Source organism: Chiloscyllium plagiosum, unplaced genomic scaffold, assembly GCF_037043375.1.
Source record: "Chiloscyllium plagiosum isolate Xiang-an unplaced genomic scaffold, Cpla_swu_hap1 HiC_scaffold_44, whole genome shotgun sequence".
NCBI lineage: Eukaryota > Metazoa > Chordata > Chondrichthyes > Orectolobiformes > Hemiscylliidae > Chiloscyllium > Chiloscyllium plagiosum.
The window spans coordinates 7,412,794-7,427,951 of record NW_028270182.1 but is presented as its reverse complement, the minus strand read 5'-3'; the positions used below and the strand labels follow the sequence as shown (position 1 = coordinate 7,427,951).

At 50.4% G+C, this 15,158-nt stretch overlaps 1 protein-coding gene across 2 annotated transcripts in view; it reads left to right on the top strand.

Annotated features, from left to right (window-relative positions):
- Positions 1-4,793: 4,793 nt before the first annotated feature.
- LOC122544384 (uncharacterized) overlaps positions 4,794-15,158 on the top strand; it is a 28,643-nt gene continuing 18,278 nt past the window's right edge. The window contains exons 1-2 of one of the 2 annotated variants that reach the window (XM_087982885.1): positions 4,794-5,075; positions 12,512-12,904. In XM_087982885.1, coding sequence (XP_087839011.1) covers positions 4,910-5,075; positions 12,512-12,904 — 559 coding nt within the window. In that variant the 5' untranslated portion in view covers positions 4,794-4,909. Of the gene's footprint in view, positions 5,076-12,508; positions 12,905-15,158 lie in introns of both variants that reach the window. The other variant, XM_087982884.1, reaches the window with a different exon arrangement.

Here is a 15,158-nt window from a genome sequence, read left to right as displayed (position 1 = left end):
ACACACACACAGACACACACACAGACACACACACTCACTGACACACACACACACAAACACACAGACAAACACACACACACAGACACACACACAGACAAACACACAGACACACACACGCACTGACACACACACAGACAAACACACACAGACACACACACACACAAACACGCAGACAAACACACACAAACACACAGACAAACATACACACACAGACACTACACACAGACACACACACAGACAAACACACAGACACACACACGCACTGACACACACACAGACAAACACACAGACACACACACGCACTGACACACACACAGACAAACACACACGCACTGACACACACACACAAACACACAGACAAACACACACAGACACACACACAAACACTACACACAGACACACACACAGACACAAACACTACACACAGACACACACACAGACAAACACATAGACACACACACAGACAAACAGACCCACACACAGACAAACACACACAGACATACACACAGACGCACACACAGACAAACACACACACAAACACATACACACACCACTGACACACTCACACACACACAAACACACACACAGACACACACACACAGAGACACACACACCACTGACACACACTCACACACACACAGACACACACATACAGACACACACAGAGATACAGACACATACACACATACAGACACACAGAAACACACACACATACAGACACACACACACATAGACACACACAGACACACACATACAGACACACACACCGACACAGATACACACACACATACAGACACATACACACATACAGACACACACACACAGACACACAGAGGCCCTTCAGCCCTTCGAGCCTGCCCCACCATTCAATACCATCATGGCTGATCATGCAATCTCACTATCCCATTCCCGCTTTCCCTCCATTACCCCTTGATCCCTTTAGCCATAAGGGTCACGCCCAGCTCCCTCTTGAATGTATCTAACAAACTACCCCCTAACTACAAGGGACCTGTATTTAACTTTACCAGTCTTTTTCTCTTCACGTACCTACAGAAGCTTTTGCAGTCTGTTGTTATGCCTCCTGCAAACTTACTTTCACATTCTATTTTCCCTTCTCGAATTAATCCCTTTGTCCTCCTCTGCTGGGTTTTGAATTTCTCCCAGTCCTCGGGTTTGCTGCATTTTTTTTTTGGCCAATTTATATGCCTCCTGTCTGGCTTTAACACAATTCCTGAATTTCCTTGCTGAGTTACTCTCCTCGTTTCACAGGGATGTACAAATGTCGGTGTTCTTTAACTGCCTTCCATTACCTCTCCACCATCAACCCCCATCAATATCCCTGGCCAGCTTCTCCCAGCCAATGCGTGCCTTATCCCATCAAAGTCAGCTTTCTTTAAGTTCAGTTTTAACTCTCCATCTTTAATAAAATGTTCTACCATATTATGGTCACTCTTCCCCAAAGGATCTCACACCACAATGTTGTTAATTAATCATCTCTCCCATTCCACTGTCGCCAGTCTGGGATGACTTGCTCTCTAGTTGGTTCCTCGACATAATGGTCATGGAACAGAAAGATGCGGTGAAACTTGAAAGGGTTCAGAAAAGACTTACAAGGATGGAGGGTTTGAGCTACGGGGAGAGGCTGAACAGGCTGAGGCTGTTTTCCCTGGAGGGTCGGAGGCTGAGGGGTGACCTTATAGAGGTTTACAAAATTATGAGGGGCATTGATAGGATAAATAGACAAAGTCTTTTCCCTGGGGTGGGGGAGTCCAGAACTAGAGGGCATAGGTTTAGGGTGAGAGGGGAAAGATATAAAAGAGACCTAAGGGGCAACGTTTTCACACAGAGTGTGGTACGTGTATGGAATGAGCTGCCAGAGGAAGTGGTGGAGGCTGGTATAATTACAGCATTTAAGAGGCATCTGGATGGGTATATGAATAGGAAGGGTTTGGAGGGATATGGGCCTGGTGCTGGCAGGTGGGACTAGATTGGGTTGGGATATCTGGTCAGCATGGACGGGTTGGACCGAAGGGTCTGTTTCCACGCTGCACATCTCTATGACTCTAAACCATCCCTCCCACATTCTCCTCCATCACATTGCTACTCCAGAGAATATGTAGATTGAAGCCACCCATAACACATGCTGTACCTTTGCTGCATGTATTCCTCATTTCCTGTTTGATACCATCCCCCAGCCTCACAACTACTGTTTTGTGATCAGTACACTACTCTCACTAATGTCTTTCTCCCTACGGCAGCCCCACCCATACAGATTCCACACTGTCCAAGCTAATGTCCTCCCTTACTATTCTGGTAATCTCCTGCTTAACCAGCAACGCCTCCCCACCTCCCTTTCCTTTCATAGAACATAGAACATTACAGCGCAGTACAGGCCCTTCGGCCCTCGATGTTGTGCCGACCTGTGGAACAAGGTCATCTAACCTACACTATTCCATTCTCATCCATATGTCTATCCAATGAACATTTCAGTGCCCTTAAAGCTGGCAAATCTACTACTGTAGGGCGTTCCATGCCCCTACTACTCTCTGAGTAAAGAAACTACCTCTGACATCTGTTCTATATCTATTATCCCTCAAGTTAAAGTTATGTCCCCTTGCGGTAGCCATCACCATCTGAGGAAAAAGGCTCTCCCTGTCCACCCTATCTAACCCTCTGATTATCTTATATCTCTCTATTAAGTCACCTCTCAACCTTCTTCTCTCCAACAAAAACAGCCTCAAGTCCCTCAGCCTTTCCTCGTAAGACCATCGCTCCAGACCAGGCAACATCCTGGTAACCAATTTTGTTTTGTCTTTCCTGAAAATTGGATACCCCTGGGCATTGAATTCTCATCCTTCATTCCCCTGGGTCTGATAGATCGGTGATGGAGCACACCCCTCCAACATTATCTGAACCATTCTCGAAGACGTGACATCCCTTTATAAATTACATTGAAACAGACGTGTCGGCAATACTGACCAGGGTGTTTATAAAGCCAGGGGGGCTGGGTTTGGTGGGTTGGGGGCCCCTGGGGGGAGGAAGTTTGATAAGTGCGGGTTTTAATACTGATGCTGCTGTGGTTGGGATCCTCAGTGTGGGGTGAGGCGAGTGGTGGAATTTAATTCAGTTTAGTTTAATTTCAATTTAATTTGAGTTAAGCTAATTCAAGGTGATTTTATCTAATCTGGCTCATTCTAAATTGGATGAGGTTGGTCTAATGTAATCTGGGTCTGCCTGAGCTCATTCGCAAAGTACTGTTACTTATTGAATCTCAACGTCGAGAGATTGTTCTGTAATATTTTCTGTGACTGTTTTGGTGTGTTCTATAGAGTAGTAGGGAATTTCCTGTTAACGTGTTTGTAATGTAAGATTGTTATATTGTCTCTCTTTTTTTGTATTTTTTATAATTTTATAGAAGAATAAAAACTTTTTCAAAGAAAAAGAAATATTTTTTAAAAAGTGAGTTATCTTGAGAATGTAATTTCAAAGAAGTTCTGGGGTTTACATATCAAAGACCAGAAACCAGCAAATCCCATTCTAAAAGATGGAAGTTTTATCTAAGATTGTTTATTGTATCACAACCCATGACCCTGGACTCCTTTGGCTGTAAATTCTGTGTCTCACAATCTTATTCTTCACAACCACCTGATGAAGGAGCGTCGCCCCGAAAGCTAGTGTGCTTCCAATTAAACCTGTTGGACTATAACCTGGTGTTGTGTGTGATTTTTAAATTTGTCCATCCCAGTCCAACACCGGCTCCTCCAAGTCACACTCATTCATACACAAACAGACACACCGACGCACACACACATTCACACACAAATCCATAAACATACAAATGCACTCACTCACACACACATACATACACACACACTAACATTCACACACAGACACACACAATACTGTCACACAGAGACATACTGTCACACACACAGACACACATACTGTCACACACACACACTCTCATACACAGACACACACGCACACACATACACACACTAACATTCACACACAGACACACACAATACTGTCACACAGAGACATACTGTCACACACACAGACACACATACTGTCACACACACACACTCTCATACACAGACACACACACACTCACACACACACTAACGTTCACACACAGACATACACACACACTGTCACACACACACACACACACTGTCACACACAGAGACACACACACATACTGTCACACACACAGACACACACACACATACTCTCATACACAAACACACAGTCTGTCACGCACACACAAACACACAGTCACACACATATATAATGTCACACAGTCACACACAGTCTGTCACACCAACAGTAATACACACACCCAGTCTGTCACACACACACAATCTCACACTCCTGCACACGCGCACACAATCTCACACTCCCTCATACATGCCCTCATACACACAGTCACACACAGATACTCAGACATACAGTCACACACAGATACTCAGACATACAGTCACCCACAGACACACACACACTCTCTCACACACTCAGACACACAAACGTTCACACACACACACACACAGAGACTGCTGTGCTGTCCTCAGTCCAGTTTCTTAGCCGGTCAGGCAACAGTTCTGCCCTAACGGGGCCTCTGAGGAAGGGTCACTGCATCTGAAACGTGATCTCTTGAGTTCTCCCTGCTGAGCCTGCAGAGATTTCCCCACAGTTTCTGTTTTACTTTCAGATTTCCTGCCGTTCTTTCGGGCCGGGGGAGGGAGGGGATGTCTGAAGCACAGTCAACTCTTGTTCAATAAACCCGACTGTACATATTCAATAGAAGCAGGGCAGAGAGTGATGTTAGGAGTGTTATTGAGGGTGTTTAGCCCCAGGTGGGGAAATTCAAGAATTTCACCAGGAAAGTCCGAAACATCTTGACAGAGCAATGATTGTTAACCGTGTGGGATTTGGTGGGTGTGGAATTTCAGCAGCACATTCTGAGCATTTATACGCAGCCAGCCAGTCAGATCTATGCAGATATCGAGGAGACACCATGGGCTTGGCCAGGGTGCTTTCAGCCTGTCTACTTCTCTCTACAATATCAGACGCAGGTAAGGAGTCTCAAACATTACCCTGAATGTGATACCATTGTAGTGATCTACACCGTCAGGACAGCTGAGGGGTGGGATAGAGCTCTCTGACAGAGTGCAGGAGGAAGGCAGCTGGGTGGGGAAACGGGGAGATGTGCTCAGTGGATACGGTGGGAGTGGGATAGGGTTTACCCCCCCCCCCCCCTTCACACTGGGAGGGATGGAAGTTCAGGGGTAATCTAATGGTCACCTCAGGGTCCTACGTACATTGGACTCGATGGGCCAAATGGCCTCTTCTCTCTAGCGATTCTCTGAAGACTATGTTCAGGGGAGTTGAGAAGGAAGGGTGGGGGGGACAACTCGGGGAGGGCTACAATATTCCAATAGGATTTCGATAAGTACATGAACAGGGGAGCTTTGGAGGGATATGGGCCAGGCGCAGGCAGGTGGGACAAGGTTAGTTTGAGATTATGGTCGGCATGGACCGGTTGGGCCGAAGGGTTTGTTTCCACACTGTATGACTCCTCCTGATGAAGGGCTTATGCCCGAAACGTCGATTCTCCTGCTCCTCGGATGCTGCCTGACCTGCTGTGCTTTTCCAGCAACACACTCTGGACTCTGATCTCCAGCCTCTGCGGTCCTCACTTTCACTCCACCACTCTGACTGGACTGGGTAAACACAGAAAGGATCAGCGAATCAGAGAATCCCTACAATGTGGAAACAGGCTATTCGGCCCAACAGGTCTACACCGACCCTCTGGAGAGTGACCCACCCAGACCCATTCCCCGACCCCATTACTCAACATTTACCCCTGACCTAACCTGCACATCCCTGGGCACTATAGGACAATTTAGCACTGCCAGTCCACCCTAACCTGCACATCCCTGGGCACTATGGGACAATTTATCACGGCCAATCCACCCTAACCTGCACATAGAGTCGTTGAAATGTACAACATCTAAACAGTCCCTTCGGTCAACCCGTCCATGTCAACCAGATATCCCAACCCAATCTTGTCCCATTTGCCAGCACTTGGCCGATATCCCTCCAAACCCTTCCCATTCATATCCCCATCCAGTTGCCTTTTAAATGTTGTAATTGTACCAGCCTCCGCCACTTCCTCTGGCAGCTCATTCCATACACGTACCACCCTCTGCGTGAAAAAGTTGTCCCTCAGGTGTCTTCTAACTTTTTCCCCTCTCACCCTAAACCTATGCCCCTTGAGTTCTGGACTTCCCCACCGCAGGGAAAAGACTTTGCCCTACCCTGGGAAAAAGGCCAATTTGCCCTGTCCACGCCTCTCATAGTTTTGTAAACCTCTATAAGGTCACCCCTCAGCCTCCGACACTCCAGGGAAAACAGCCCCAGCCTGTTCAGCCTCTCCCTGTAGCTCAAACCCTAACGGCTCCAGACCAAAGGCAAGACCTTTGGGATGAGGTGGGGGAGGGTCCTTCAGGGGTGAGCACTGGTGCAACGGACTGAATGGCCTTGAGCTATCTTCCACCTGCTTTCCTGAAGGTCGGACATTATGGACAGTGGTGGCGAGGGGGCACTGGCGGGGTCGAGGAGGTGGGGAAGACATTGTTGGAGAAGGCAATCCAGCAACTCACTGGGCTTTGGGGGTTGGGTTGGGTTGGGGAGGGTGGGCTTCCTAATCTCTCCGAGGGGCAGCAGAACGCATGGAGGGTTGAGGGTCACGAGGCTGGAGGCCAGTCTCCAGCCTGTTCCACACATTGATGTGGAGGAGCTGGTGTCGAACTGGGATGGACAAGGTTAAAAATCCCACAACACCAGGTTATAGTCCAACAGGTTTATCTGGAAGCACTAGCTTTCGGAGCACTGCTCCTTCATCAGGTGGTTCTGGAACAGGATCATAAGACACAGAATTTATAGCAAAAGATTACAGTGTCATCCAACTGATGTGATATATTGAACAAACCTAGCTTGCTGTAAGTCTTTCATCTTTTAGAATGAGTTGCAGGTTTATAGAGATTATAGAATTTATAGCAACAGGATTGCATTGGCAAGGAATGTAATCTTAAACAAATTTTGTTTGAGTCCCTTTATCGGTCAGAGTATTGGGTACAGGAGTTGGGAGGTCATGTTGCAGCTGTACAGGACGTTGGTTAGGCCACTGTTGGAATATTGCGTGCAATCCTGGCCTCCTTCCTATCGGAAGGATGCTGCGAAACTTGAAAGGGTTCAGAAAAAATTCAGAAGGATGTTTCCAGGGTTGGAGGGTTTGAGCTACAGGGAGAGGCTGAACAGGCCGGGGCTGTTTTCCCTGCACTGCCGGAGGTTGAGGGGCGACCTTATAGAGGTTTACAAAATCATGAATTTAGTAAGGCGTTTAAGAAGATTGCCCATGGTAAACTAATGGAGAAAGTGAAGTCACATGGTGTGCAGGGTGTTCTAGCAGGTGGATAAAGAACTGGTTGAACAACAGGAGACAGAGAGTAGTAGCTGAAGGGAGTTTCTCGAAATGGAGAAAGGTGACCAGTGGTGTTCCACAGGGGTCAGTGCTGGGGCCACTGTTGTTTGTGATATACATCAATGATCTGGAAGAGGGCACTGTTGGTCTGATCTGTAAGTTTGCAGATGACATGAAGATTGGTGGAGTAGCAGAAAGCATAGGGGACTGTCAAAGAATACAGGAGGGTATAGATAGACTGGAGAGTTGGGCGGAAAAGTGGCAGATGGAGTTCAACCCGGGCAAATATGAGGTGATGCATTTTGGGAAGTCTAATTCTGGAGCGAACTATACTGAAAAGGGAAGAGCCTTGGGAAAAGTTGCTGGGCAGAGAGATCTGGGAGTGCAGGTCCATTGTACCCTGAAGGTTGCTGCACAGGTGGATAGAGTGGGCATATAGTATGCTAGCCTTCATTGGACGGGGTATTGAGTATATGAGCTGGCAGGTCATGTTAAAATTGTACAAGACATTGGTTCGGCCGTGTTTAGAATACTGTGTACAATCCTGTTCACCACATTACCAAAAGGATATGGGCGCTTTGGAGAGGGTGCAGGGAAGGTTTGCGAGGATGTTGCCTGGTGTGGAAGGTGCTAGCTATGAAGAAGGGTTGAGTAGGTTAGGGTTAATTTCATTAGAAATAAAGGAGATTGAGGGGGGACCTGATTGAGGTTTACAAAATCATGAAGGGTATAGACAGGGTGGATAGAGACAAGCTTTTTCCCAGGGTGAGGGATTCAATAATGAGAGGTCACGTGTTCAAGGTGAGAGGATAGAAGTTTAAGGGGGGATACACGCGGAAAGTATTTTACACGGAGGGTGGTAGGTGCCTGGAAGGCGTGCCAGCAGAGTTGGTAGAGGCAGGCAAGGTAGATTCATTTAAGGTAGGTCTGGACAGATGCATGAGTAGGTGGAGAGCGGAGGGATACAGATCCTTAGGAATTGGGCGATAGGTTTAGACAGTGGATTTGGATCGGTTCAGGCTTGGAGGGCTGTTCCTGGGCTGTAAATTGTTTTGTTCTTTAGATAGACAAGGCCTTTTCCCCGGGGTGGGGGAGTCCAGAACTCGAGGGCATCGGTTTACGATGAGAGGGGAAAGATATAAAAGGGATCGAAGGGGCAACATTTTCACACAGAGGGTGGTGCATGTGTGGAAGGTGCTGCCAGAGGAAGTGGTGGAGGCTGGTACAATGACAGCATTTAAAAGGCATCTGGATGGGTATATCAATAGGAAGGGTTCAGAGGGATATGGGCCAAGTGCTGGCAAATGGGATTAGATTAGGATATCTGGTTGGCATGGACGAGCTGTACTGAAGGGTCTGTTTCAGTGCTGTGCATCAATGTGACTCCATGATTCTGTGACTCTTTCATCTTTGGTGGTGTGAGATTTTTAACTCAGAGAGAGCTGCAGAAACTCTGAGTCGCCAGCTGGGGGCGGTGCTGCCCACAAGACCCAGGGAGGAGGGAGCGTTCATGAAAGTTTTCTTTCTGAAAAGTTTTGAATAATTCCCCCCATCCGTCAATGCCAATGTTTTGAGGCGCCCCGGGACGGCGGTGGGGAAATGAGCACGCCTGTGAATTCTTCTAGCGCCCGTCAGAAACTTCCCTCACTCCAGTTCACCTGAGAGAGCGAGACACACACACACATAGGGTTGACAAAGTTATCAGGGACTTTTCCACATTGTTGTGGGAGAACTCCGGAGAGGGAGCATGTTAGGGAAATCCCCCTCTGGTTCGATGGGCAATCCTAAATGTCATAATGACCTGAAGACAATAGACAATACGTAGGCCATTCTGCCCTTCGAGCCTGCACCACCATTCAATATGATCATGGCTGATCATCCTCAGTCAGTATCCTGTTCCTGCCTTATCTCCATAACCCTTGATTCCACTATCCTTGAGAGCTCTATCCAACCCTTTCTTAAACGAATCAAGAGACTGGGCCTCCACTGCCCTCTGGGGCAGAGCATTCCACACAGCCACCACTCTCTGGGTGAAGAAGTTTCTCCTCATCTCTGTCCTAAATGGCCTACCCCGTATTTTTAAGCTGTGTCCTCTGGTTCTAGACTCACCCATCAGTGGAAACATGCTTCCTGCCTCCAGAGTGTCCAATCCTTTAATAATCTTATATGTCTCAATCAGATCCTCTCTCATTCTTCTAAACTCAAGGATAGCGAGCTGAAAATGTGTTGCTGGAAAAGCGCAGCAGGTCAGGCAGCATCCAGGGAGCAGGAGAATCGACGTTTCGGGCATAAGCCCTTCTTCACATTAAACTCAAAGGTACACAAGCCCAGTCGCTCCAGTCTTTCAGCATAAGGTAGTCCCGCCATTCCAGGAATTGACCTCGTGAACCTACCCTGCACTCCCTCAATAGCCAGAATGTCTTTCCTCAAATTTGGAGACCAGAACTGCACACAGTACTCCAGGTGCGGTCTCACCAGGGCCCTGTACAGCTGCAGAAGAACCTCTTTGCTTCTATACTCAATCCCTCTTGTTATGAAGGCCAGCATGCTATTAGCCTTCTTCACTACCTGCTGTACCTGCATGCTTACCTTCATTGACTGGTGTACAAGAACACCCAGATCTCTCTGTACTGCCCCTTTACCTAACGTGACCCCATTGAGGTAGTAATCTGCCTTCCTGTTCTTGCCACCAAAGTGGATAACCATACATTTATCCACATTAAACTGCATCTGCCATGCATCTGACCACTCACCTAACCTGTCCAGGTCACCCTGTAATCTCCTAACATCCTCCTCACATTTCACCCTGCCACCCAGCTTTGTGTTTGAAAGCTCTCAAACTGACCCCATCCCCAGCTCTCTCTCCCCTTCCCAAAGACCACCCATCCAACTCTGTGCAACTTGTAGCTGCACAAAACACAGGAACCATCCATCAGAGTTAACAGGAGAAACTATAACCAGCACTGTGCAGTGAAACATATGGGTACTTTCTCAGCTTTGTTTACAGTTTTTTAAAGACCACTCCTAACTTGCTCATTCTCCCCATGTCCTCCAGTTTCCTCCCACAGTCCAAAGATGTGCAGGTTGGGGTGGATTGGCCGTGCTAAATTGCCCCACAGTGCCCAGGGATGTGCAGGTTAGGGTGGATTGGCCGTGCTAAATTGCCCCACAGTGCCCAGGGATGTGCAGGTTAAGGTGGATTGGCCGTGCTAAATTGTCCCATAGTGCCCAGGGATGTGCAGGTTAGGGTGGATTGGCCGTGCTAAATTGTCCCATAGTGCCCAGGGATGTGCAGGTTAGGGTAGATTGGCCGTGCTAAATTGTCCCACAGTGCCCAGGGATGTGCAGGTTAAGGTGGATTGGCCGTGCTAAATTGTCCCATAGTGCCCAGGGATGTGCAGGTTAGGGTGGATTGGCCGTGCTAAATTGTCCCATAGTGCCCAGGGATGTGCAGGTTAGGGTAGATTGGCCGTGCTAAATTGTCCCATAGTGCCCAGGGATGTGCAGGTTAGGGTGGATTGGCCGTGCTAAATTGTTCCATAGTGTCCAGGGATGTGCAGGTTAGGGTGGATTGGCCGTGCTAAATTGTCCCATAGTGTCCAGGGATGTGCAGGTTAGGGTGGATTGGCCGTGCTAAATTGTCCCATAGTGCCCAGGGATGTGCAGGTTAGGGTGGATTGGCCGTGCTAAATTGTCCCATAGTGCCCAGGGATGTGCAGGTTAGGGTAGATTGGCCGTGCTAAATTGTCCCATAGTGCCCAGGGATGTGCAGGTTAGGGTGGATTGGCCGTGCTAAATTGTCCCATAGTGCCCAGGGATGTGCAGGTTAGGGTGGATTGGCCATGCTAAATTGTTCCATAGTGTCCAGGGATGTGCAGGTTAGGGTGGATTGGCCGTGTTAAATTGTCCCATAGTGCCCAGGGATGTGCAGGTTAGGGTGGATTGGCCGTGCTAAATTGTCCCATAGTGTCCAGGGATGTGCAGGTTAGGGTGGATTGGCCGTGCTAAATTGTCCCATAGTGCCCAGGGATGTGCAGGTTAGGGTGGATTGGCCGTGCTAAATTGTCCCATAGTGCCCAGGGATGTGCAGGTTAGGGTAGATTGGCCGTGCTAAATTGTCCCATAGTGCCCAGGGATGTGCAGGTTAGGGTGGATTGGCCGTGCTAAATTGTCCCATAGTGCCCAGGGATGTGCAGGTTAGGGTGGATTGGCCATGCTAAATTGTCCCATAGTGTCCAGGGATGTGCAGGTTAGGGTGGATTGGCCGTGCTAAATTGTTCCATAGTGTCCAGGGATGTGCAGGTTAGGGTGGATTGGCCGTGCTAAATTGTCCCATAGTGCCCAGGGATGTGCAGGTTAGGGTGGATTGGCCGTGCTAAATTGTCCCATAGTGCCCAGGGATGTGCAGGTTAGGGTGGATTGGCCGTGCTAAATTGTCCCATAGTGTCCAGGGATGTGCAGGTTAGGGTGGAATGGCTGTGGGAAGTGCAGGGTTACAAGGACAATGGGTGGGGACTGGTTGGGATGCCCCTCGAAGGGTCAGTGTGGACTCGATGGGTCGAGTGGCGTGCTTCCACACTGCAGGGATTCTCTGATTCGGTAATGCATGGAGTGTCGAGGAAGGGGAGGGAGTGGAGGTCTCATAGAAACCTCTAAAGTTCTCCCAGGACGCTAGACAGAGGTCAACACGGGAAGCCCCTTCCCAACGTTCCCCTCCCCACCATTCCCCTTAACCACCCCCTGCCCCCACTCCCCCCTTCTCCACACCCCCACTCTCCACCACCCCTCACTCCCCTCCCATCCCCACTGTGAGTCTATGGTGGTGGTGGGGTGGGGGGGGAGGGCCAGACTGTTGTGGGCTGACTGTCGGGATCTTGCTGTGTAATTTGTCGGGCCGTGGCGAGAGCGATGCAGGGACGCAAACCCTTGCTCCATATCGGCGAGGGGCGGGGGATGGTATTTTGCGACAGAGGGTTTAATCGTCCCCCCCCCCCCCCCCACTCTCTCCCCCCACGCCCACAGCAGAGCTGACCTGCGAGGGGCGAAGTCGGCGGGATCCGCTCACCGTCCGGGGGAGACTTGGAGACGGGGTCCTCCTGCCGTGCGCCTTCGCCTGGAGGGGCCGAAGCCCCGGGAGGCACATGGTGGTGTGGCAGCTGGACAGCGGTGGGGTCAGGGGTCAGGGTGAGCGGCTGGTGTACGGCTGGGACAGCGAGGGGCCAGGGGACACTGAGGAGCGCGGCGACCGTTTCACCCACCGCACCAGCATGAGGCGCCGCTGGTTCACCACCGGAGACGCCGGCCTGTCCATCGGCGGACTCTCCCAGGGGGACGAGGGCACCTACAGATGCTGGGTCACCACCCTCCGGCCTCACCGCAGGAAGCTCTGCTCCGAGGTGACCCTCACCGTCCAACCAGGTGAGCGGGCGGGGGGGGGGAGGGGGGGGGGGGAAACGGGTCAGTGCCGGGGAGTGGGGCGGGGGTTTAACAATCTCCAACAAACCCCCCTCCCCATCAGCGAGGGACAACCCACCACACGCTCTCACCTCGCCAACAATGTCATGGTGTCCCTTGGCCCATCGTGCTCCATGCTGACCCAAATGTCCGCCGACGCTAACCCCATTTCCTCAGCCCATGTCCTTCCCCGTCGCTGTATTTGCCCTTCGGCCCATTGAGCTCCGTGCTGACCCAAAATGTCCACCCACGCTAATTCCATTTCCTCGGCCCAGGTCCTTTCCCACCCCCCGTATTTGCCCTTTGACCCACACATCTCACCTTTCCAAACTACAAACCTTTTGCCTCTACAGTGTCCGTATCCCTCTATGCCCTGCCTGGCCGTGTACCTGTCTCCATCACCTCCCCTGGCAGGGAATTCCAGGCACTGGGCAGAAGTGGGCACTGCAGATGCTGGAGATCAGAGTCAAGAGTGTGGCGCTGGAAAAACACCCGAGGAGCAGGAAAACCGACATTTCGGGCAAAAGCCCTTCATCAGGCAATGACCACCCTCTGTCTTGCAAACATCTCCTTTAAAGCTTTCCCTCTGTTTTACTCTTCAGCCCTTGCCCCTGGAGGTGACTGGCATTTCGTTCCAGCTGGACTGGTTGATCCAGGGACCCAGCTAATGTCCCAGGTTCGAAACTCGCCACAGCCGAGTTTGAATTCCATTGGAAACAGAAATCTGCAGTTACGCGTCAAAACGCTGATCACGAATCCATCATTGATTATTGGTTGGGGGGGGGGGGGGGGGGGGGGGGGTGGAGACCCGTCCAGTTCAACCATGTCATTCAGGCCTACACGTGACTCCAGACCCATTATGTGGACCCTTAATTGCCCTCCAGGGCAGTTAGGGGATTGGCGATAAATTCTGGGCCCAGCCAGTGATGCCCACATCCAGTTTCATCGAGATGTACAGCACAGAAACAGACCCTTCGGCCCAACCCGTCCATGCTGACCAGATATCCCAACCCAATCTAGTCCCACCAGCCAGCACCCGGCCCATATCCCTCCAAACCCTTCCAATTCATATACTCATCCAAATGCCTCTCAAATGTTGTAATTGTACCAGCCTCCACCACTTCCTCTGGCAGCTCATTCCATACACACACCACCCTCTGTGTGAAAAAGTTGCCCCTTAGGTCTCTTTTATATCTTTCCCCTCTCACCCTAAACCTATACCCTCTAGTTCTGGACTCCCTGACCCCAGGGAAAAGACTTTGCCTATTTACCCTATCCATGCCCCTCATAATTTTGTAAACCTCTATACGGTCACCCCTCAGCCTCCGACGCTCCAGGGAAAACAGCCCCAGCCTGTTCAGCCTTTCCCTGTAGCTCAAACCCTCCAACCCTGGCAACATCCTTGTAAATCTTTTCTGAACCCTTTCAAGTTTCACAGACTGAAGGACGTGAGGGTGGAGCTGGTCTTTCGGAGCCCTGGTGGGTGGGGTAGTATGACTGGGTTGGGAACGGCCTCAGTGTGTACTGTAACCACGCGGCAATGCTGTTGGGGAGGATGGTTTCTGGGGTAACAGGGGGGTAAATTAGGGAAGGAGGAGTGGGGAACGGGTGTTGGGGGGGGGTCAAGCTGAAAAGGTCAGCTGTCATCACATCAGGAGCTGGATGGACAGAGTGGACTCAGTTCCTGTTCCTGCTCCTGCTCCTGCTCCTGTTCCTGTCCCTGCTCCGGTTCCTGCTCCTGTTCCTGTCCCTGCTCCTGTTCCTGCTCCTGCTCCTGCTCCTGTTCCTGCTCCTGTTCCTGCTCCTGTTCCTCTTCCTGCTCCTGCTCCTGCTCCTGTTCCTGCTCCTGTTCCTGTTCCTGTTCCTGCTCCTGTTCCTGCTCCTGTTCCTGTTCCTGCTCCTGCTCCTGTTCCTGCTCCTGTTCCTGTTCCTGCTCCTGCTCCTGTTCCTGCACCTGTTCCTGCTCCTGTTCCTGCTCCTGTTCCTGCTGCTGTTCCTGTTCCTGCTCCTGCTCCTGCTCCTGCTCCTGTTCCTGCTCCTGCTCCTGCTCCTGTTCCTGCTCCTGTTCCTGTTCCTGTTCCTGCTCCTGTTCCTGCTCCTGCTCCTGCTCCTGCTCCTGTTCCTGCTCCTGCTCCTGTTCCTGTTCCTGTTCCTGTTCCTGCTCCTGTTCCTGTTCCTGTTCCTGCTCCTGCTCCTGCTCCTGCTCCTGCTCCTGTTC